At 36.9% G+C, this 26038-nt stretch overlaps 1 protein-coding gene across 3 annotated transcripts in view; it reads right to left on the bottom strand.

Moving 5' to 3' along the window:
• Cdk17 (cyclin dependent kinase 17) overlaps positions 1-26038 on the bottom strand; it is a 73305-nt gene that overhangs the window by 8017 nt on the left and 39250 nt on the right. For all 3 annotated transcript variants that reach the window (XR_003480547.2, XM_027392629.2, XM_027392630.2), the window contains exons 2-11: positions 25651-25797; positions 21926-22090; positions 17123-17256; positions 13484-13609; positions 9861-9917; positions 8738-8852; positions 7721-7815; positions 7252-7314; positions 5128-5251; positions 1092-1212 (exon numbers count right to left, since the gene is read on the bottom strand). Coding sequence is in view for 2 of the 3 variants with exons in the window: in XM_027392629.2 (XP_027248430.1) it covers positions 1092-1212; positions 5128-5251; positions 7252-7314; positions 7721-7815; positions 8738-8852; positions 9861-9917; positions 13484-13609; positions 17123-17256; positions 21926-22090; positions 25651-25768 (1118 nt within the window). In the remaining variant the exon portion in view is untranslated. The remainder of the gene's footprint in view (positions 1-1091; positions 1213-5127; positions 5252-7251; positions 7315-7720; positions 7816-8737; positions 8853-9860; positions 9918-13483; positions 13610-17122; positions 17257-21925; positions 22091-25650; positions 25798-26038) is intronic.

Genomic DNA, 26038 nt, shown 5'->3' with positions numbered 1-26038 from the left:
ATCTAGGTTCAGTGAAAGACTATTCCAGTAAGTACATAACATATTTTTAAGCAAAAGTGACATCTGAACACACCTCATGTTGACTTCTGGTCTCTACACCTGTACCTGCACACACATATGTGTATATACATATACACACATAATAATGGATAAAAACAATCTTTGAAATTTCAATTGTTAATTTTAGACCAACTTAAAGTAGGTATATTCTACATATTAAAAAAATACTTGTTTGAAATTGCTATTTCTTTTTTTTAAAGACTTCACTTATTTATTATGTATACAGTTATCTGCATGCATGCTTGCACACCAGATCTCATTACAGATGGTTGTGAGCCACCATTTGGTTACTGGGAATTGAACTCGGGTCCTCTGGAAGAGCAGTGAGTGCTCTTAACCTCTGAGCCATCTCTCCAGCCCCAATTGCTACATCTTTTTCTCTCATTTGGTCTTAATATCATCTACAGAACTTTATTATTACTGTATCCACCTCCTTAAATGAGAAATGAAAGCACAGGCTAATAATGTGGATAAGGCAGTTACACAGTCATTAGTGGTAGACTTGATATTTAAATCTAAATAGTTGTATCTCCATGCCTCAATTCTTTTTTTTTTTTTTTTTGCAGATTTTTTTATTTGAATTAGAAACAAGATTGTTTTACATGACAATCCCAGTTCCCTCTCCCTCCCCTACCACCTCCCTGCCCAACTAAAACCCTACCTATCACATATCCTTTCTGCTCCCCAGGGAGGGTGAGGCCTTCCATAGGTGTCATCAGAGTCTATCATATCCTTTGGGATGGCGCCTAGGCCCACCCCCGTGTGTCTTGGCTCAGGGAGTATTCCTCTATGTGGAATGGGCACCTATGCTAGGGATAAGTACTGAACTACTACAGGAGGTCCCATAGATTTCCGAGGTTTCCTCACTGAAACCCACGTTCCTGGGGTCTGGAATGCTTCAATTCTTAATCATTGCTCACACACATACTCTTTAAAATACCGCCTTAAAAAATAAGTATTTGTCAGGATGCCCTGTTAATAGCTATACTCTTTCAAAAATATAAATGGCAATGACATTTATATATATTTACCACATGTCAATCTGTGTTGAGTACTCTGAGGAACCAAGAAGCACATCAGGTGGTCGATACCACAGTGTGACAACTTCATTTGAGTAGGTCTTTGTGGGAACTGACTTGGCTCTGGCTAGTCCTTTACGGAGAAAAGAAAACCAGGAATTAAATATACTGAAATCTATTAATATACTGAATTATTTTACCCCTTCCTTCAATATGACTCAAAGTGACACATACTCAATAGCATCTTGAAACTTCAAAAAATCAGTTTTACAAATTTTGTTCAACGTATGTAGTCTAGGGCCGAGTCAATATTATATAATTAAAGTAAAAACAATAATTGCACAACTAGAGACTAAACCGGCATAGTGTCTAAGTTAATTGAAACTTAAGATATTTTCTGTTTGTTGAGTCATGATGCTAGAATTATTTACTACTGAAATTAATCCAAAATAGGTCAATGACACTGAGATACAGTTTCCTTGTAAGCTATTTATCATCTTTTCACCCAAATGATACATTTATTTACTATACCATTTTTAAAAACTAAAAACCTTCAAAATCATTGGTCGGTGACTAGCTGAATTTTACTGGCAATTTTTTTGAGCCTATCTGAATATTTCCCTGGAACAAAACTCGGCGTTCATTATCCTTTTTCTTAATGTCTTATGTGAGATGTGGGTAACATTAGAGTAAAAGAGGCCTTGGTGCTTTAGGACAATGCCAGCTGCTATAAACAAGCACCTGCCCATCCTTTGTCAGCCTCGTGTGCACTCCACTGTGAGTTCAGAAAGAGAGGAAGGCTTGAAACTCAAAACCTTTATACTTTACCACCTGGAGAGAATTAATAATACTAAGCTTTTAAATTGTGGTCGATATGTTTACATCTGAGAAACACCTTATTTTTTTTCCAGTGTTAAACATTATTTTTCTGGAGGCACAGAAAATATACACTTATCCATAGCACTTGGAGATACATACACACATACAGCTGCATATATTGGACATTACATGAATTACATATAAATTTCTGGTTTGGCATTGTTTTGTTCTACTACAAGCATAGAGATTCTAATTTAAAATACAAACACACAGAAAGAGACCCATTATTGTGAAACTACATCCTAGTAGACTCCAGAAACTATTACTGTATCATTTCAAGAAGTTCATGGTTTTTGGAATATCCTTTTGTACCCACCTGTAGTAAATCACTGACCCAGTCTTCACAGTGATACATTCATTTTCAAGAATTTGAGTTTTTATTTGTGTGTGGTGTGTGTGTGTTTGTATTGCCCATATAGGACAGAAGAAGGTGCTAGATGCCCTAGAGCTGTAGTTACTGAAAGCTGTGAGGAACCCCACATAGGCACTGGGAAGTTAACGAGTTATCTGTAACAACAACACCCACTCAGCTGCTCAGAGCATCAGAGCTCATCTTCAACTACTGCCATATTTTAGATTCATCTTTATATAAATGTAATGACATGTGTGTCTCTCTGGCACAACCCAAGCATGAACACAATTAGCATTTTATAACTAAGACTATATACTAGAAATGTCTTTCTATACAATAGATTTAAGTGTGTGGTTCCTTTACTGAAGTAGCAAAAATATGGAAACAATTCTACCAGAAGCATGTAGAATCATTTACACTTGAAGTGAACTGCAGTATTTTCCGTTATTACACAATTAGCTGCACTCAAAAGATGATTTAATTACTGAGATATTTGCAAATATGTGCACAGTTATGTAGAAACACCTTATTTTTACCATACATTTCATTTCAAGTAACAAGGGTGCTTAGGCTAAGACTGTTGTTATGCACAACTTTATGTATCTTATTAAAATATTAAATAAGAAAAATGTCATAAAATGGTAATTCAACCCTTCATTAAATTGGTGTAATGCTGATACTATTTTAATTACAAATTGTTACCCTAGCATTCCAGCTTGCTATAGTCATGTCCAACAAATGATTTTTCTACACATTTTGGTAATTAGCAAGATGTAGGATGGCTTTCTTATTCCTCTTCTGTTTTTTGTTTTTTGCTTTTTTGAGACAGGATATAACTGTATAGCCCTGGAACTCATTATGTAGAGCAGGCTGGCCTCAAACTCAGAGATCTACTTGCCTCTGCCTCCTGAGTTCTGGGATTAAAGATGTGTGCCACCTTGCATGTCTTGATGTTAATTAAGAATGGGTTATAGATGACGCGACTATAAATCTGCTGATCTGAAGCCATTAAAGCAAACTGCAGTGACGACATCCCTAGCACTTTACTCTCCTGGCCTGAAGGAGAGGCTTCTCTCATTTGGCTCAGGGTTCAAAGTCGGAACTTCAGTATTTTTTTTTTATGAAATTATATAAGCATTCCCTTCCCAAATTAATTGTAATATAGTATTTGTTTTACACCGTTTTCTATCATTAATGGAAGTATGTATTTTTTGAAATTAAAATATAATTACATTTCCCCCCTCCCTTCCCTCCCTCCAACTCCTCCCATGTTATATACCTCCAACACTTGCTTTCATATCTCAAATTCATGACCTCTTTTTCTGTGTGTCTGTATACATACACACTCACACAAATATATATATATATATATATATATATATATATATACATATATATATATATATATTTGTTTACATAGATTCCTAAATATCTAAATAGGATCTGCTCAGTTCACACAATGTACTTGGACTTGTTACTTGAGGGTCAGATAACTTACAATGAGGCTCTTGCCTGAGGAAGAGGATGTCTACCACCCTCAGCATTCTTCAGTGGTCTGCAGATTTTTTTTCAAGGGCTGGAGTCCCAAGACATTTACCCCTTCCATGTTAGAATTATATGGATTTGGGGGAAGGACCTATAGCTGCCACTTTACTTAACCAGAATAACTCTTAGCTGCATTCTAAATATTTATCCTTATACCCACAGAGAAGTGTACCTCATCCTTCAACAAAGAAACTTGTCTTTGCAACAGTTGGAGACCATTACAAAAAAACCCACAACTGATCAAAATGCAGAGAACAAATGACCATGTGGTGCCCACCCCCAACTGATACATCTACAACCCAATTCCTGCACCTAAGGCTCGGGGAACATCTCCCAGAGGAGGTGGAAAGACTGAGAGAGCTGGAGGAACAGAGTCTGTTGACAGGACTTTGTCTCCCAGAAACATCAGGGAGGCTACACACATGAAATCTTACCCAACTAAATATCACTGGGAAGTGGTAGCACACACCTTTAATCCCAGAACTCTGGAGGCAGAGGCACACAGATCTCTTTAAGTTCAAAGCCAGCCTTTCCAGGACAGCCAAGGCTACACAGAGAAGCCTTGTTTCAAAAAACCAAAACCAAAACCATCCCCCCCCCAAAAAAAAGACAAAACAAAACAAAAACAAGCAAACCAAATATCTAAGTCTATTAGTCTAAAATTTCATAGTAAAACAGTGTTTCTTTAGAAAAGAACCCCTAACACTTTTTCTTTAGATTACTCTTGTTTCTATGTGAGGTCAATGTGTCTTATATAATGTGTACCACCTCATTTTGTCACAAGAAATACTATAAAGACATACACTCCAGGCTTAAAATTTAAGAAAATAAATTTTACTGCAGTGTCAAGTACCTTAGGTATAATGGACACTTTCCTTAAGACTGTTAACAGTAGAGAATACATACAGGACCTGGTGACTTTACGTCTTACCCAAGTTTCAGCATCAGTGCGAGTATCAACATAGGGGAAAAGGCAAAGAACACCAGTGTTAATTATGATCCTGTGTTTTATCTTTAGAGATGCTGGGAGGTTTCAGAAGCCCTAGAGGTCTATGGAGAATGCCTGAGAACCCATGCATTTTAGTGTTGATCACTAATAACCATCTAAAACCATCCACCTAAATTCAGAGAGAAAACTTCAAAACCCACATAAAAGTGATGACAACCTTGTGAATGGTGGGGTTTTTTTTGTTTTGTTTTATTTTGTTTTTTGTTGTTGTTTTTTAAACTTAGCCACCTGGAAGTATTTATGAATATCTTATCTCTCCATACCAAAGTCAGCCAGCTTTAGTTCTCCTCTTTCATTAATGAGGAGGTTCTGTGGTTTCAGGTCCCGGTGCAATACCTTTCTTCTATGGCAATATGCCAAACCTCGGAGGATTTGGTACAGGAACAGCTACAGAAACAAATGAAAAGAATTCTTAAAGATATTGTAATGGGCTTTGCTATAAAGAAAAAAAATCAAGTAATTAAAGCCAGTTAAGGACATCTTTTCCTCTTAGAGTTGTTTTCTAAATTTTACTGTTTATTGTTCAATTAAAGCATCATTTAGTTTTTAACCCAATGATAACCAGGAAAATAAATACTGCAAATAAAACTTTAAATAATAGCAGTTCATTGGCTGTAGGCCTATAGTTTGATTATGAAATTCTGTCAAACAACTAACCAAACCCTGCAACTGATTTCTTCCTTTAACACACACAAACACACACACACACACATACACACACACACACACACACACACACACACACAGGCACGCATGTATGCATACACTTGCCTGTAGTGGGCAGCATCATTTTAAAAGAGGCACCAGAATTGATGGTTTTACAAAAGAGCCAAGGTATCAGGAAAGAATGGTGCTATGTAGCTATGGCAAATTACTTGCTATAAAATACTCTCCCCAGCACTCTCCTCATCCACCTCCTGGGCACTTGACTATCAGTGCCTCCTACTCACTCTTCCAAATCTGCTGTGATTCAGAAAGGGACCCTGGCACTATTGTGCTCTGAATTACTGAGAAAAGTGACTCCTGCAAGGTTAATGGCTGAGGGCTTTTGTGTATTTTAGAGGAAAGACTTGGAGTACATTTTGATTCTTTGTTGTTAGCAAAAAAAGAGCCTTCATACAGAGAATTCGGAGGTGTCTTTAGGTCATTGAAGGTGAAACTGCAGAAGATGAGGGACAGGCCTGAAGGAATTCTGAAAAGCAGCTTCCAGAGTTTGCATATTTATGTGTTCTGAAAACTCTAGAATTATTATTTCAATATATGTCAGATTTTATCCTTGAAAAGCATAAGTATAATTTTAACAGATAGACAATTAAATGCTTTCCACCTTATAGCATCCGTATGGACCTAACTTAAAAAGCATAGACTCTGCAAACCTTTATCAAATTATGCAATTAAACTCTTTATTTTCTTTACCAATTATTGCTATATATAAAAGTAGGGAAAACAAAAATAGAATAGAAATATACAAACACTATTCATAATATATTACAAAATAAGATATCATATTATAAAAACCCTCCTAGAACACATGGGAATCCATTTAAAGTCCTGCTGATTAGTCCATGTTCAGAGCACTCTGTTAATAACAGAAACTGGCTTTTCTCTATATCCACCAACTTACTATCTAAAAGGGGAACCAAGCTAAAAGTTATTATCTACAGAATTAGAAATGTCTCAACCACACTCGAGACACTGCCTTTTTCCAAAATAGGCTCCCCTGAACTGTTAATTTTGCATAAATAAACCTTCGCTAAGTTTTCAGTCTGACAATTAGGCCACAGACCTCTATTGTTAACACTCAGCTGTGTTGAATGCTTTTATCTAGTAACTTAAAACTTTTGGGTTTCATCTGGTTCCAGTTGTCTTAGGAAACTTCTATAGCACTGCTTGAATGCTTAATTAATGCTAAGAAAACATTGATTATCTTCTGGTAACACAGATCTGTATTTCCAGCACAGCATTCAAGATACTTGTAAGTCTCTGATCTTTTTCAATCGATTATTTTATGATTAAATACTATTTTAAATATACTAGTGAAATTTATTTTCAAAAGGGCCTTTCAGAGTATGTATCCATCATTTGTATTAATTTTAAATGTTTTTTATCCAGAATATACTTAAGATATCCATCCTACATCTAAAGGAATGAATTTTTGTGAAAGAAAATGTCAAAAGTTTAAAAGTCCTTTGAAACAAAGCAGCACCACAAAGGATCTGATTTTTAAAAGCTATAGTGTAAACAGATGCTGACCCAGTATACTTAGAAGGCAATAATCTAAAAATGCCCAATGAAAAATTACTTATGAGGCTGGTATATTTGCTTGGGCAATATAGTCTAGTTGTGCTGTGCTTTAAATAGGGTTTGAAATTACATGTAAAACATACCTTTACATTGTGCATACTCATGATGTTTCCACAGTCATCCATGTATTGTTTCAGGTCTTTGTCCTGAAATAGACACAACACTTTTTCATGTGACACAGTTTTGAGAATTCATGGCTGATCAACCTAAGAGCTTTTTTTCCCCTTAAAATAACCAAATGTTTATTTATATTTGGAGGCACACATATATGTGCCATGGCATATATGTTAAGGTCCAAGGACAACCCAAGAGAGTTGATTCAATTCTATAGTTGGATAAAGTTAGCAAGCACCTTTGTCCACAGAGCCATCTCACCAGCCCAACAGAATTGAATTTCTAAAACCAAGCTGCTTTTCAAGGAAATATACAGAATTCACTACACACAAATTTAAATACCAATCATTTAACAGTAATGTCCCTGGGGCTGTTAAAAGGTCCAACTGTCTATTTTATTAGAGCAAAATAGAATGATAAATTTTATTAAATGCTTACCAGATACTCAAAGACCAGAGTCAAAGATTTATCTGTGTGAACAATGTCATGCAAGGTTACTATATTTGCATGTTTTAAATCCTTTAGCAGTGAGACTGAAAAACAACAGAAAGCAAGTTATTTAGTCTATGGTAGCCGGTCTTTCTAAGAATCCCAAAGTTTTGCACATTAATTAACTGTGTTTACAATAATGCCCAAAGTTTGAAGCAAGACTGACAGTGGAGACAATGAAGGTATCGATTTCTTCTTTGCTTGTGTGGCTGTGGATTTGACACCATATTCCTGAAACTGCCCCAACATTACAACTCTGCGTGTTCGTATCTTTTAACTTCCTGTCAATTACTTGAGGCTCTGAGATTATAGAGTGCAAGATGCCTTTTACTCTTCCATATCATCAATAATTTGCCACAAGCTCTGTTTTAATAATCTGATTTGCATGTGTGTTTGTGTGTGTGTGTGTGTGTGTGTGTCCCAGTATCTGTATGTGTTTTGTGCTTTTTCTTTGGCTCTTTTTTTTCTGTTTGTTTTCTCCTATTCTGGTTTGTTTTTATTTTACTTTTTTGATGTCTATTGGTACTTTAATAAGAGGAAGAGAGAGAAAGTGTGGAATTGGGTGAGTGGGAAAGTGAGGAAGAGTCGGGGAAGATCAGAATATTTTCTATGTGTTTATCTATTATCAATAAAAAGATCTGATTTTAAAAAATAAAATGGTCATGTTTATATGGTATTTGATTCTTATATTTAATAAAATTTGTTGTTATGGTCTCTGTATACCAATACATAAAATTTTCCTAGGTTAAATATTTATCTGTCACAGACTTTTAACAGCTTCCTTCATAAGTATTTTGTTATGAAATATACAATAATGCAATTTCTGTTGAATATTTTGCGTTTAGAAACTAACAATTCTAAGGTCTAAAGATGGCTTCCAGCCACTGATTGACTCTCTGCCTGAGCACATTTTAAAAACAGTTCTTTTAATATGGTTAGATTTAACTATTTATATAAATACCATACCTTCTCTTATAGCTGTACAGGGTGCACCTTCTTCGTGTTCCAAGCGGATCTCCTTTAACGCCACCAAATTCTCTGTCAATTTACTTCTTCCTTTATATACTGTTGCATATGTACCCTATAAAAGATATTTTGAAGGACATTGTTCAAATGTGATAGTCCCCAGGCATGGTAATATATGCCTTTACTTCCTGCACTTGGGAAGCAGAGGGAGGCAGAAGCCAACCTGGCCTATATTATATAGTGAGTTACAGGGCAGCGAGTGTTACACACTGAGGCTCCATCTCAAAAAAATGTAAAGAGCCTCAACCTCAGTTTCTAGCTTCTAAGCATGCTAAAGTCTACCTTAAAAAGAAAACATCATCTTATCCACTTTTTCTTACAGCAGTGACTCAGCTCCATATGCACAATATCCATTTTCCTACCACCCTATGGTGTTTCCAAAGTATAAAATGCATTTCATTTATTCCTGTGTTATTTCAGATTAACAACTGAATCAATGGATTAATATCAAAGGCGTGTAAGGCAATGATGTATAAAACCTTCGGGGCACTGAGAACTGTCACTGAAAATGATAATGTTCAATCATAAACGCTGCCCCGTGCCTTCACACCCTTCAGAATCGGTGCACATTAGTCCTCCTTTCAAAGGCTTCTCAGAGGCTTGCCTGTTATCTTCCTGCCCTTTCTCTTACTGTAGATGGCAGGCCATTTCTAAATTAACAGGGAGAAGAAGCAAGCTCAAGAAAGTCACAGCCTTTCCTTACCTTTGATGAAACACTTTTATCTCTACAGATAGTTCTCTGAACTCACACAATGTCCAGATCACAACAGACTCCAATAGATAACAAGTAGATGCCTAGTACATTACCCACAAAACATAGCATTTGTGTTTAAACAAAAGATTACAAGTCTATTAAAAGATATTAACTTCATCTTAACTGATGGAAGATTTCAAGGACTGAGATAATTTATTCCATCTAGTTTTGCTGTCATTTCAGAATTAGGTATATAATCTTTTAGATGATAATATCTAAAACTGTATTTTTCTAGGTTGGCAAAAATTATGGACTGAGAGTTTGGATAACAAGAAAATGTCTTATTTTTAAAAATATGAGTATACTCACCTCCCCAAGCTTTTCCAATTTGATGTAGGTTTCCATTTTCCCAAACCCAATTTCTGACTGAAAGCAAACAATTATGAATTTAGCATCGATTCTTAAAACTTCACCTCTTCTTTTAACTTCTAACTCTAGTCTAAAAAGTATGAAATTTTTGAACACCTGTCAAGCTTTAAAATACATTTGATATTAGAACACCAGAAGGTATAAAAATAGACAAAGTTTATAATTAAAAGTCTATATAAGAACAGTTAATCTTCTGTTAATGAACATTTAAATCTCTAAAATGTTTAGGCACCACAGGCATTTGAAACCCTGATAAATCTGCAGACTTCCCTCACAAGAGCTGTTTTTAGACTTTTGTTACAATGATATATACATGTCATGCTAAAAAACACACTACTTAATTTGGTTTCAGCAAACCAGAATTTTTAGTCACAGGTGTATTATTGAATGACTAAATATGGTTTTTTGTTTGTTTGCTTTTGCACTCTTAATGATTTTTGTATGTATATGGTAGTTTTATGAAAAAATAGAAAAATAAAGTTTTAGAACCATCATATCTACCTTACATATGACTTGGTTGGTATTAAGGCTTTACTTTTTGTAATCAATAATGTGAAAAATGAAGTAAAATTATAATAGAAACACTTTGCAAATACAAGTGAAGTTTTAAGTTTCAATTTAGAAAATGCAATGAATATCTAAGTATCTCGTATGGGACAGCTGGATTCTGAATTATCTTTTATGTAAAAGTTTATATAAAAAGCTAATTGCCAAGATCATAGAAACTATAGAAAAAATGTTTTACACGTGGGTGTCCTTAGAATTCAGATATTTCAATTCAAGTGGCAGTGGATTTTTCTTGTCCCTTTTTACAGAGTGAACAACACTGCACTAAGAATCAGTTCAAAATAGTATGAACAAAACAGTGAGCATCATTGAACTATCTTAAAGCACGATCATCTACAATGTAAGGCACATGGGAAAATGTAACTGTAAGCTAAGAACTTTTTCCTCTCAGGAAGAGTGACTTTTTCACTTGTCTTTTTATAGTGAATGAATGCTACTATACCCTGGAAACATCCAATAAATTATGGTCCAGTAGTGACTATAACAAAAATATTGAGGTTTAAAGATTATATAAGGTACTTACAACAAACTAAGGGCTATTATAAACAACATGCTTTAGAAATTACTATAATGCCAAGTACACATGGAATAAAATGTAACAGATGTATCAAAAATTAATATTGCAAAGAGTCACTCTTAAGGGAATGAAATATAGTGACATTATTAGTATATATCACAAACATGAACACATGTGCATGTGCCCAAATTCACAAAATACACACATTCAAGTACCATATGTACACACAAAGTAACTATACTCAACAATAATTGTATGTGTCAAAATAGCTAGTATATTTTCAATATTCCTTCAAAGAAGTAGATATTTTGGTGATGAATATGCTGCTTACTTTAACCAAAGCACATGGTACACATGAATTGAAATGCCACACTGTACCCCACAAATATGCAGAATACATACCAATTAAAAATAAGCATACATCTATGAGAGAAAGTGGATGCTAACATGTAATTATTAAAGTTATATTTGCATAACTAGTTAGTCTATAAAATAAACAGTACTGTTGAGTTCCATCCATGTAGATGGCCAAGAAATCTGACAAAACTCTAGTGACTGGCTGTCATGAATTCAGAGAATAATAACACACAATCCCAAGCTCCTTAAGGAATTTTCAACTTAGTGGACTCAATGACTACACCCAAATAGCAACTAATGAATCTTTACATGGAATTGTTAGAAATTTTTACTTGCATTTTTATTTGTCAATCATGAGAGATTAACAAAATATGCAATTAGTAGCTTGTTGATATACCCTACAATTTTAAAAATTGCTCAGAAGACAAAAGACAAAGCCCATTTATTCAACATTCACCAAGGACAATGCCAGGTGCTGAGCACACAGTGAAGACAGACGGCATTCCCACTTTCCTATGGCAACAATGAGCACAAGGTCTACCTTAGATTATTTTAGAATACTAAGAACACTAGCCAGCATCATAAAAACAATTAGAAGTGGCTCTAGAAGCCTTGCATTTTAATACAACATTAAGACTCCATAATGTGCTCTTTATACAAGATTTTTATGGTAATTTATTCCAAGAGAATAATTCATTACTTCAAGAAATAACTTTTCAGTCTAAGCAAATTCCTGTTCAGATGACTCTTACAACAAAACATACAAATATTAAAATATTATACATGAAATAAGTTATAACTTATACTATGTCTACCTATCACAGTGTATCATTTAAGTGATATCAAGCATAATAGGAGATTTCTAGCTTACTTTGGATCTAGTAATTTAATCAAAAAACATTTACAGGAATGGTGACAGAAACACTATTTGATAAGAGTCAAACCCTAAAAACAAACTTAAAGACCATAAATACAAGTATAACACACTCAAGAAAGATAGTACATTTATACACTTGCACACCATACAACAATGAGAACAAACAGACTATGACTACATGGGACAAAACAGATGAAACTCACAGACTTGACACTGAACAAAATAAGGTAACTACAAAAACACATTTTGTATAGTTATATACATGCTGTGATTTTATAACATATAAGCTTTGTATAGAAAATATACACATTACTTGCATATTTGTATAAATACATTTTATAACATTCATAACTTCATAAAGTGCAAAAGTTAAATGAAAGAAAGCAGGAAAGAGATTCAGGTAGTGTAGAACATATTTGTGATTCCCGACACTTAAGGAGGCTGAGCAAAGCAGATGAGTGAGGCCACCCTGATTTGCACAATGAATTCCAGACTACAAAGACCCTCTCTCAGAGGAAATGATATCACAAAGTATTGAGTATTTTTTTTAAAAGTATGATCATGTTTATGAATACTAAGAAGTCTCAGATATAAAATCCCACTACAAAGAGTATAATCAAAACAGTACGACCAAGTTTGCAAAACTAATCTTTGTGATCAGAAAGCAGAGATTATGGGTAAGGTGGAGGAAGGAGGGCATTAGTAAAGAGCAAAGTAACAGAAAAGTGTCTATAGCTTTCATTTATTCATCTGGGACTGGTTAAACGAGTATGACAACAACAGAAGAATACACTGAACTCCAATCAGAGTCTGGGTACTCTACTGTAAAATGTATCATCAACATATGACTGTATATCTAACACGTATGGTACACATACATCCAGCAGATACATCCAAAAATGAGATATAACTTAAGTCCTGCTCCAATACATCCTCAAGTATGAAAAATGACAAAAAGTAGACAATAATGTAATAAAACTGAGTGATTTACATTTACATATGAAAGTAAATTTCAGGGCAGGGGGTACAAATAAATGGTAGAGCACTTGCCTAGCACATGCAAATCCCTGGGTTTAACAAAGTTATGAAATGGGAAAGGATGGGAAGAAAGAAAAGGAACAGTGAGAGGGGGAGAGGGAGGGAAGAAGAAAAGGAAAAGACAAAAGGACAAGAAGGAAAAAAAGAGGTACACTCCAGAAAAGCAAACCAGTGCCCTCATGGCACAGTGCAAGGCCAGAAACTTACTAAGGAGGCTCTCCGGGACCGGCGGCTCATGGGCTGGTCGAACGGTGGGCTGCTGATCTGCAGCTTCTCCAGGTACCCATCAGGTATCCTGATGTCTGCAGGCAGGGACAGCCTCTTATTCAAGTCCTGAACAAACCATGAAGATCAGGGCATTAGAATTGGGATAAGTGTACCCAGGTGCATTATTTTTTAGTGGTAAATAACTGACATTTTCTCGTAGTTCCAAAATTACTTAAGGCAAAAATACTTACTATAATCACAGGCAAATAATGTGGTTTTTTAGAAATAGTTTTATAGAAGCAGAGTATTTTTTGCCTTAAGTAACTAGAGGACAATCTGCAGGGGTTCCAGGGACTGAACTTGGGTTACAGGCTTGCTGTTACCTGCTGAGCCATCTCTTCAGCCCCCTAATTTTATTTTAAAACATGCTCAGTATCTCTGGGGAAGCATTTAACTTACAGGATACAGTGAAATATTAATAGGCAAAACAAAGGTTTATTCATAAGACTGTAACATATGTTTTTTTAAAAAAAGAATTGTTTGGTTCTTTTTTTTTTTTTTTTTTTTTTTTCGAGACAGGGTTTCTCTGTGTATCTTTGGAGCCTATCCTGGCACTCTCTTTGGAGACCAGGCTGGCCTCGAACTCACAGAGATCTGCCTGCCTCTGTCTCCCTAGTGCTGGGATTTAAGGCGTGCGCCACCAACATGGCTGTTTGGGGTTTTTAATATTTATTTATATTTATGAATGTTTTGTCTACATTTATGTATGTGAACCATGTGTGTGCCCAGTGCACTCAGAGGTGAGAAGGGAGTATCAGGTCCCTGGAGCCGCATCGGCACTGTGAACTGAACCCAGTTCCTCTGCAAGAGCAGCAAATGCACTCACTGCTGAGACTCCTCTGCAGCCACTCCCTCCCAATTCTTTCTTCTTTTACATAGAGAAATAACTGAAGTGTATCATAGGGATGTATGGGTGTAGTGAGCCATATAGGAGAGACTAATAAGTAAGAACACAGGGATGTATGGGTGTAGTGAGCCATATAGGAGAGACTAATAAGTAAGAAAACAAGCTGGTTCCAGTTGATTTATACCTCTTAAAATTAAAATGTAGATATAAACTACAAAGTGCCCAGACAACTATTGAAAAGGTGTGATTAAGAAAATGTCTTCTGCTTGAAAGAACAATTCTCAACTTTATATGGAGAAACAAAGACCCAGGATAGCCAAAACAACCCTGTACAATAGAGGAACTTCTGGAGGCATCACCATCCCTGACTTCAATTTCTATTACAGAGCTATAGTCTTGAAAACAGCTTGGTATTGGCACAAAAATAGACAGGTAGACCAATGGAATAGAGTTGAAAACCCTGATATTAACCCACACACCTACCAACACCTGATTTCTGACAAACAATCCAAATTTATACGATGGAACAAAGAGAACATCTTCAACAAATGGTGCTGGCATAACTGGATGCGGACATGTAGAAGACTGCAGATAGATCCAAGTCTATCGCTATGCACAAAACTTAAGTCAAAATGGATCAAAGACCTCAACATAAACCCAGCCAAATAACCCTATTAGAAGACAAAGTGGGAAATACCCTTGAATTAATTGGTACAGGAGACTGCTTCCTGAACATAACACCAGTAGCACAGACACTGAGATCTTCAATTAATAAATGGGACCTCCTGAAACTGAGAAGCTTCTGTAAGGCAAAAGACACAGTCAGCAAGACAAAACAGCAGCCCACAGACTGGGAAAAGATATTCACCAACCTGAAATCTGACAGAGGGCTGATCTCCAAAATATACAAAGAACTCAAGAAGCTAGTCTCCAAAACACCAAACAATCCAATTAAAAAGTGGAGTGCAGAACTAAATAGACAATTTTCAATAGAGGTATCTAAACTGGCTGAAAGACACATAAGAAAGTGTTCAACATCCTTAGCCATCAGGGAAATGCCAATCAAAACAACTCTGAGATACCATCTTACTCCTGTCAGAATGGCCAAAATCAAAAACACCAATGACAGTTTATGCCAGAGAGGATGTGGAGAAAGAGGAACACTCCTCCACTGGTGGTGGGAGTGCCAACTTGTACAGCCACTTTGGAAATCGGTATGGCAATGCCTCAAGAAAATGGGAATCAGTCTATCACAAGATCCAGAAATTCCACTCTTAGGCATATACCCAAAAGAAGCACATTCATACAAGGACATCTGTTCAACTATGCTCATAGCAGCACTATTTGTAATAGTCAGAAACTGGAAGCAGCCTAGATGTCCCTCAACTGAAGAATGGATAGAGAAAATGTGGTATATTTACAAAACGGAGTACTACTCAGCAGGGAAAAAAAATGGAATCTTGAAATTTGCAGGAAAATGGATGGAACTAGAAGAAACCATTCTGAGCGAGGTAGCCCAATCACAAAAAGACAAACATGATATGTACTCACTCATATGTGGATTTTAGACATAGAGTAAAGGATTACCAGCCTACAATCCACACTGCCAGAGAAGCTAGTAAACAAGGAGGACCCTAAGAGAAACATACATGGTCCCCTGGAGAAGGGGAATCCCCTGAGCAAATTGAGAGCTAAGAGAATGAGAAGGGAAGAAGAGGAGGGATGCAGAGGACATGAGGGAGCAGAAAGGTTGAGTCAGGGGAAGAATAGAAGATAACAAGAATGGAGACACCATAATAGAGGGAGACATTTTAGGTTTACAGAGAAATCAGGCACTAGGGAAATGTCTGGAGATCTACAAAGATGACACCAGCTAACAATCTAAGCAACAGAGGAGAGGCTACCTTAAATGCCCTCCCCTGATAATGAGATAAATGACTGACTTACATGGCACCCAACAGCCCTCATTCAGCAGGCTGGTGGAACTTATCACTGAACTGAACTGGAATCCAGATGCAGAGAAGGACGAGTGAAGAGCAAAGGGGTCCAGACCAGGCTGGTGAAACCCATAGAAACAACTGACCTGAACAATGAGGAACTCTTGCTCCCCAGACTGATAGCTGGGATACCAGCATGGGACTGATCCAGACCCCAGAAACATGGATCTCATTGAGGAAACCTCGGAAATCTACAGGACCTCCTGTAGTAGTTCAGTACTTATCCCTAGCATAGGTGTGGAATTTGGGAGCCCATTCCACATAGAGGAATACTCCCTGAGCCAAGACACATGGGGGTGGGCCTAGGCCCTATCCCAAAGGATATGATAAACTCTGATGACCCCCTATGGAAGGCCTCGCCATCCAGGGGGAGCAGAAAGGATATGTGGTAGGTAGGGTTTTTAGTTGGGAAGGGTGGTAGGGGAGGACGGGAGGGGAGAAGGGAACTGGGATTGTCATATAAAACAATCTTGTTTCTAATTCAAATAAAAAAATCTGAAGAAAAAAAAAGAAAATGTCTTCTGCAGAATGAGAACTGTAATTAATTTATAGTTGTGTTGGGGTGGTAATTAGAAAAAAACATTCAGACTCCAGCTCAGTAAGGCAACGAAGCAGCTCTTGTGTAAGTGCCGTTTGCCTTCATGGAAAGTTTCAGATGAGCATCTATTTGCTCCATCTGCGTGCATGTTCCTCGGTATTCAGACAAAGGCATGTTTGCATTTTTTAAATTCTTACCTCCATTGAGATCCGCCTGTGTATACGATTTCTGAGGCAAACACCTGTAGGAGACTGGACTTCATCTGATGACGTCCCAGAAGCTTGGTCACTCTCACCATCTGATCCCATTTTCAGATTTTCATGAACAATGTCTATAACAGAAAAGGAGACATTGTTTACCTTTAAAATATAGATCTTACTACACAGTATAACTCATTATAATTACAAGTAAAATAGAGACAACAAATGGAAATGACAGTATTGAAAGCCATCTATATTCTGGATACATAGATATGCAGTTAACAGATCAAAACATAAATTCCTACAAGAGAAGTAAGACCCTCAGGACAGTTATGCTGGTTAGTTTTTGACCAACTCAACACAAGCTGGAGTCCACTGGGAAGAGGGAAAAGCCAACTGAGAAAATGTCTCCATCAGACTGCCCTACAGGCAAGCTGGTGGGGAATTTTCATGATTAATGATTGATATGAGAGAGCCCAGTCCTCGTTGGGTCCTTATTTGCATAAGAAAGCAAGCTGAGCAAGCCAGTAAGTAAGGTTCCTCTTGTGGGCTTGCCTCAGTTCCTGGCTCTAGGTTCCTGTTCTGCTTGAGTTCCTGCTCAGGCTTCCCTTAAAGATGGACTGTAACTGAGATGTGTTCATTACAGCCATATAAAGCAAATAAGACAGAAAGCAGTACTGGGGTTGTGGGATATTGTTCAGATAGACCTGACTGTGTTGTTTGCGGAAAAGACTGTAGGAATGTATGAAACTTTGGGCTGGAAAAGCCATTAGTTCTTTAAGCTTGACAGGCTGTTCTGTGGAGCTGGAAGAATACTAAGAGCAGCACAGATGATGGGAGGCCTGGTTTGTGAGATTTCAGAGGGAAGCACTCTATCAACTTTAATATATTCTGAATTAAGAATCTGTGGTCCCTGGTCAGCAGGGGTGAAAGGCAGCTGTGATTAGGAAGAGACCAGCACCACTGAGGTGAAGTCTGGGAAGGACTTCCTCAGGGTCACCTCACAGAGATGTAGTCCAGAAGGAGCCACAGCTGCATCCAAGCTGGCAGCCAATCTTGGTAATGTGTAACAGTCTCCCAAGTGTTACTGGTGTTGGCAGCATGAGGGCTGCAGGACTGAAGGGACATGGAGAGCAGCTGAGACTTGGCACTCTGAGAGGCCACGAGGGGCCACTGGTGAATGTGTAGTCTCAGTTGCAGTAGAAACCCAGGACTGAAGGGGTCTGGAGAGCCTGGAAAAGCTGAGAATCAGCACCAACCATATAGCATGTTACAGAGTCCCTGAAGGGGAGGCCAGATGATGCCATTGGTGAATGTATAACCAAGCTACAGTGGAGACCCCAACACACTGGAGAGTCCAGGACTGTGAGACAACCACCAAGGACAGTAGCAGGTGTGGAGTGGAACCTACCTGAGCCTGTGAGATTAGCACATGTGCTATGGAGGGCACAGGAGGAGAGGTGCAGCTACCCAAGTCCTTGAGGGTCCAGAGGATCATGAGTGAATGAATCCTAGCTGCTGGACATTTACCTACAGGCTTTGGTATACACTGTTAGATGCTGCTCTAAGTTTATTGTAACTGTGCCCTGTTTCTGTATTTTAAAGAGACTGAACTGTTTTAAAGTATTTGAATATTTTAAAAACTATGAAACGTTTAAAGATATGTTTTTAGTTATATACTATTAGTATGTTATCTTGGGATAAACAAGAAAGGAAAGGTTGAGGTTTGATACTGATGTGTTTGTCCAGGTGACAGGGGTTAACTGTATTCAGTTTTTTGTCAACTCGGCTCACTTGGGAAAAAAGAAAGTCAATTGAGAAAATGCCTCAATCAGATTGACCTGAAGGAACAGCTTGTGGTGAATTTTCTTGATTAATAATTGATACATGAGGATCCAGCCTACTGTGGATGGTACAACTCCAGGCAGGTGGCCTTAGGTTGTATGTAAAAGCAAGTTGCACAAGCCATATGGAGCAAGGCAGTAGGGAGAGTTCCTCCTTCAATTCCTGTCTTCAGGTTCCTGCCCTGCTTGAGTTCCTGCCTTGGTTTCCTTCAACAACAGACTGTGTTTGGTATATGTAAATCAAAAACAAAACCAAAACAAAAAACAAAACAAAACAAAAAAACCCTCTCTTCAACTTGCTTTTGATCATGGTATTTCTCCCAGCAATATAAAGCAAACTAGGACATCAGACATTGTGGCACATGCCTTTAATCCCAACACTAGGGATGCAGAGGTAGGAGAAGGAAAAAAAAATCTCTTTATATTTTCAAATTATGAAAAAATGTACAAGAAAAACAACTCAAATTATTATCAAGAATTGAATAAAATTGCAGATTCAAAATAGTTCTTGGGAAGTTCAGTAACTTGCCTTATTTTCCAAAACGAGGAATTAGAGACTTAAAGATTAAGATTACACAGCTGGACTAGAAACCTGGTCTTCTGCTTCTTATGACTATTCTTTCATTAAATGTATCATTAGATCAACAATAAAATGGGACCAACTCATAGAACAGACTTCTTAAAAAATTAAAGAAGCTGCTACCCAGCGGTAGCAAGAGGGATGTGGTGGCAAACACATGTAACCCCAGAACTGTAGAACTGAGGCAGAGGGATGGAGCAGAAGATGCCAGCTGAGTGTTCCAAGCATTAGTCACTGAGCATCTACTACAAAATTAGGTTTGCAGCCTCTAAAATATCAAAAGTCTGCTGAAAGCTCACAAATTCAAGACATGCATGGACAAACAGCGAGGCCATGTAAGCTCAGTGATACAGCATTTGTGTAGCATGCCTTAGTGAGGCAGCAGGTTCACTTCCCCAGTACTAACAGTCAACCAACCCACAAGAAAACAAAAAACCAACTGGCCCTGTTGTAAAGGACTACAAAGCAAAGGTAGTAATCTCAGGTATGAATAGACATGTGACTCAACCAAGAGACTACTCACATTAACAGACAAGCACAGCTGTTTCTGTCTCCTTCAAGGTACAAGTAAAGTGAAATAATGCAGGCCTGTGTCAGGACTTCACTAACTTGTTAGTGGATGAAAGGACTTCACTGAAATGGGAAGAATATCAGGAACTAGAGAATATTTGCTGATTCAACTTTTGTGCCACTTACTATAAAACTGACAAGGACATAATATGCTTTTAAATTCCATCTACATTACTAACAGTTTTAATATTACTACCTTAACTCTATACTAAAAGCCTCAAGAACAGATGTTTGTGATGGGAGATGTCATTCTGGAAATATGTCTCTCTTATTGGTTGATGAATAAAACACTGTTAGCCAAAGGGAAGCAAGATAGGCGGGACTAGGAGATAAGGGGGATTCTGGGAAATGTAGTAGGAGTTGCCATGTGATCTATGTAAGATAAGACCTTGTAGAAATACATATATTAGTAGTTATGGGTTAATACTTAAGACGGAGCTAGCCAATAAGAAATCCTAGTCACCGGCCAACAGCTTATAATTAATATAGTTAGTGTCTTGTGTGTTATTTGGGGGCAAAAGTGGCGATGGGACCCAGGTGGGAATCCCATAACATTTTTGATGTTTTGTTCTGTTGTTTTGTTTTTCGAGACAGGATTTCTCTATGTAGCCCTGGCTGTCTCAGAACTCTGTGGACCAGGCTGGCTTCGAACTCACAGAATTCTGCCTGCCTCTGCTTCCCAAGTGCCAGGATTAAAGGTGTGGCCCATCATTTCCACCCGGCAAGAACAGATGTTTTTATACTGCTCTGGAACAAAAAATGTTTGTTGCATTTTTAAAGGGTTTTTACCCACAGAAAAAAAATATGCAACAGAGACTATAGTCCATAAAACCCAAAACATTTACTAACCAACCTCTTATCTACACAACCAACAAAATTATAAGCCAAGACCTGATTTCTTAAAGATAAATACTTCCTTAATGGCTGACTTCAAATTATTGGCATAGTATATTACTGGCCATGTGATGCTGGAAAGAAATGTACAATGGCACACATTATATAGTATTATCTCTATTGACACATAATCAAATAACTCTCAGAGAGTAAATAATGGTAGACAGTAGTAAAGCAGCTAAGGGGGAATGACTCTGGAGTATTCATTACCTTTGTCTTTCAATTTAGCTGTTTAACTATAAGCCTGCAAAATTGAAAGTGTAACAGAAGCTATGTTTAACAGATAACTGTATCGATCATCTCTCATGAACCAGCTGAAGATGATTCCAGCACACCATTCTGTGTGCTGCACAGAAAGGGTTAATGTAACACTGCTTACAGGTGAAACCACACCGTAACAAGGCTCACAGCCTTAAAATTACTGAAATGAACCAGGAAGTAACCCAATGTGGTAAGAAATAAAGCAAACAGTAGAAAACAGATTCAGGAACTCTAGTAAATACAACTATCTAATGGGACAGTGAAACAGCTATGTTTAAAGTGATTTTTTTTTAAATCAAAACATAACACACCACTATCAGAAAAGATCAGAGACACAAAAACTTGCAGATACTTTTTCTAGATATTTCTAAGGACATAAAGGCAAAAGAAAAGCAAGTCAGGTGATAATCTACCTCCTGTACTGGGCCATTATGAGGTAATGACTTGAGGAGAAAATCAAGTATGACTATATACTATGATTCAGTACAATATCTTTTTTCTGCTTTTTATGGAGGTTCTGCTGGATGACTGGGCATGCAAACATTATTTCTCTAAGGTGTTTGCACTCCTCCATCTTTCTTCTTCATACAGCTAACACCCGGTGTACATGTCCTTCAGTCACAAAGTTAAAATGCAACAGAATCCCATTACCTAATCTGCTTCCGTTTCTGGGCATGGCCATGAAGGAACCAAGGCTTCCTCCAATAACACTGTGGGGTCTTCGCAATGGGGGCTTCTTGAAAGACCCTGTGTACTGATGGAGGAAGGAATGCATGCTGTGAGACGTCGGAGGCCTGCCATTCTTCACAATAGGCTCTGTGGTTCACAGTATCCAGGAATCATTCCACAGTCATCGAAAGAGTCAGGGTCACATGGGAAGGATTAAGGAAACAAAACAAACAAAAGGTTGTAATAGAGATCATTTATATGGAAGCTCACTTCTTTGCCTATTTATTCAAAGTGCTAGAGTTAAAATAATTTCTATGAAAAAAATATTTATAGAAAATACCTTAACATTTTAAGTTGGTCCAATGACCAAAACTGGTTATCAATCACTTATACCCAACCAGGGTTTTTATTAACAAATCACTTACATCTAAAAATTATTTTAATACTACTCCATGTGCTGCCTATCTTAACATGTGTCTCATGGTTAAATGTGCTGTAGAATATAACACACTTTATAATCCATACCTAAAAAAAATTATACTTCTATTGTTAGACATTCAGAAAGGTAAGTCAATTAGTGAATAAAACAGAAATACTTAAGTGCATATCAATATGGAGGCTGAGATAACTGTTCCAAATTTGGTATTTTGTTATATTAATAATCTTTCAACAAGAAAAGACCCATTACGGAGCAGAGACATCTGAAAATACAGTACATCAGAATCAGCTATATATGAGGAAGAATCTTAGCAGTATTTTGCTCGAACACTTATTTCAAATCTATTAAGTATATTGCCCAAAATGAATCTGCTGGTCCATGTGGTAATTCTATGCTTAACTTTTATAGAAAATGAAATAAATTTAATTTATGAAAAATTTTAAAAACTAAATTCTTATAGCTGGAAATATAGCTCAGTGGTACATGCTTGCCTAGCAGGTGTGAGGGCCCAAGTCCAATTCTTAGTGCTACAAAAAACAAAACAAACAAAACAAAACATAATTTTTCTCACAGTAACCTTTCACATTAGGTATTTTAGAAATAATATCTCATGCCTCCATTTATAAATTTCAATTTATATTTAAATAAAGCTGTTCTAAATTAGGGCCAGTATGTACAGAGTGGTCAAGATTAACAATTTTTAGCTTATTTTTACAAAATGACTTCATACTCAATATGTAAAATTCAAGATTCTTCTTTCCTGGATTCAATCCCCCAGTCAATGTGCAAACATCCTAGCTACACAATGTACTGTGAATTACAATTATAGCAGAACATCTTGAACTGAGTTTAAGCCTTCAAACTGTGATACAGTTATTAATACTACAGAAATCTCTTAAATTCTAGATGAAAGTTCTACCATAGATAACCAAAGGTGCCACGTACACTACAATTTTCTAAGATATTTATGTAATTACAACCCTGTGAGTATGAACTCCTTTTTGTTATGATACACATGTCAGCCACATGACTACACATAATAGCAGCTTAACAGGGCTCTTGACTGTGTTTATGATCAAACTAGAGACAGGAAATCAAAAATTGGTCTGGGGCAGTTTACTTAGAGAAGTGACAAACTATTTCACTTACTCCTTAAGCCCCTGTTTCAAACTAGACGAAGACCACTTTTGCTTTATAAATTTATTACATTACGTGTATGATTTCTAAATAGTACAGTCCACATACATTGTTATACAATATTTTGACATGAACTCTATCTCTGTTTGCAACTTATCTTGTGTAGTTCTTATGCTAAAAACAAAATAGGAGAGAAAGTAAACTAAGGGGAAAATATGTTTATTTTTAGCTAGTAGGCATTGACATGATCAAAAACAAGATTTAGAATCCCTGTCAAAACTGGTGATGAAATCCAAGTTACACAAAGAGAATAAGCAGCAACTGACTATGGTAGTTCATGCCAAAAAGAAATCAATGTCTGCCTATGTCCTCAAGTATATCAAGTCACTCTGATGAGTAAGAATTCCAATGGCATTCCTATTTTTTTTCTTCTCTAATGTCTGTTACAAATAAACAACATACTATTTTTAAAATATTAGGTATTTTTTAACCTTTCACCTCTGGTGGTTTAAAAGAAAATTCACCCCCCCACACACACACACAAAGGGAATGGCACTAATAGGAGACATGGCCTTGTTCAAGTAGGTGGCCTTGTTGGAGGAAGTGTTAGGGTGGGCTTTGAGGTCTCCTTTGTTCAAGCTATGCTCAGTATGACACAGTTGCTTCTGCTGCCTGCAGATCAAGATGTAGAACTCACAGCTCCTTCTCCAGCACCAAGTCTGCCTGTATGCTGCTATGAATATAATGGACTAAACCTCTGAATCTGTAAGCTAACTCCAATTAAATGTTTTTCTTTATAAGAGTTGCTGTGGTCATGGTGTTTCTTCATAGCAATAGAAACCCTAAGATAGAAATTGGAACCAGGAGTAGAGTACTGCTGTGACAGGCCTGATCATGATTTGTTTGAATATGGACCTTGGGCCTGTGGATCAAAAAAGCAGTTGAACACTTAAGTGCAGCTTAATGAGCCATCCTAGTAGGCACATGGGAGACAATGGTGCTGAGGGTGATGTGAACTGTGGGGGACAGCTGAAGAGGTTTCAGAGGAGAAGGTTTTTTTGTATGTTGCCTAGAGATTGTTCTTGTGATATTTTGGTGAAGAATATAGCTGCTTTTTGCCCTTGTCTAAAAAGTCTGCCTGAAGCTAAATTGAAGAGTTTTGGATTAATTCAGTTGGCAAAGGAAATCTCAAAGCCACCTAGTATAGACACTGTCGTGTTATTATTAGTGTTAAATCTAATGAAGATATAAAATGAAAAAGGAGCAAGCTGAGCAAGTAAAAATACAAAATGTACAATTTGAGGAGAAAAAGAGGACCAAGACATGGAACAGAGCTAAATCCTGTGTTCAAGAAGATAAACAGATTAAGAAAATGAAACAAAAGGAGTGGTAACCTCAGGGCAAGATCCTACCCAGCTAAGTTTCCAACTTGTGAAAAGGAATTAAAGAAAAGCAGAATTTTAAGTACAGGAAAGGAAGCTCTCCAGACGCTACAAACCATGGCTCATTATCAGCCATTTTTATGAGCTCCTTCCTAGTCACTAGGTCATTCCTAGGGTTATTTTGGTTTTGATTATATAACCTTGTTCCAAAAATTTCACCAAGTTTACATTTTAATTCATTTAGCTTAACAAAACTTTCAAATTTTTACATTAAAATTTGTGTACTATTACTCTGTATTGTAAAACACAATGTCAAATGAAACACCATGTTTTTGTCTTTAAGTGTTCTCAATACTATGAACACACTTTGGTACATTAAATAGGAAAATAATAAATTCACTCTGATGAATCTTGTAATCTATAAGGACAGTGCACATCTAGAATACTATAAAACTATGACAAAGCTACAAATAAGAATTTCATAAACTTACTCAAGTTATAAAATATTTAAATATATTCTGATTTAAGAACTAATAAAGTCATAAAGGTATTCACAGGAGTAGGTGACGGACATTGGCAGTGTTGGGGTGATTGCAGAATATGACATTAGACAAGCATATTCATGTTAGTCTTTTGTTTCCAAGAAGCCAAAGAACGAGATAAACAGAAACACCATATTTAGCTCATCTGAACAGAAGATTTAGGTTGTATTCATGAAGTAGTTAAATTTCTCATGCCCAGGTTATTACCGTTGTCTTTGCTGCTGCTCTCCTCCACGGTCATCTGCTCAGCCAGTTCCGACAGTGACTCATCGATTGTCTGGCTTCCCCTGAGCGTGAGGGACAGTCTCCTCTTAAACTTTTTCATCCTATCAGTTGGGTGTGTCGTGAAAAATTCTGAGTGTAAAGAACAAACAAAAATTGAAGTTTTAAATATTTTATTGCTCAAGAAAAATGTCATTCTGTAAATCTTCAAAGGAGGAATATATTAAACAAACATCACAGAATCTAAACTTTTGGTTAAAAAGATATAATTTGGTGCTAGGCAGTTGGTGGCACATGCCTTTAATCCCAGCACTTGGTAGGCAAAGGCAGGCGGATCTCTGTGAATTCCAGGCTAGCCCAGTCTACAGAGAGA

The sequence above is a fragment of the Cricetulus griseus genome, assembly GCF_003668045.3.
Source record: "Cricetulus griseus strain 17A/GY chromosome 1 unlocalized genomic scaffold, alternate assembly CriGri-PICRH-1.0 chr1_0, whole genome shotgun sequence".
NCBI classification, from domain to species: Eukaryota; Metazoa; Chordata; class Mammalia; order Rodentia; family Cricetidae; genus Cricetulus; species Cricetulus griseus.
This window is presented reverse-complemented; position numbering and strand designations above follow the sequence as displayed.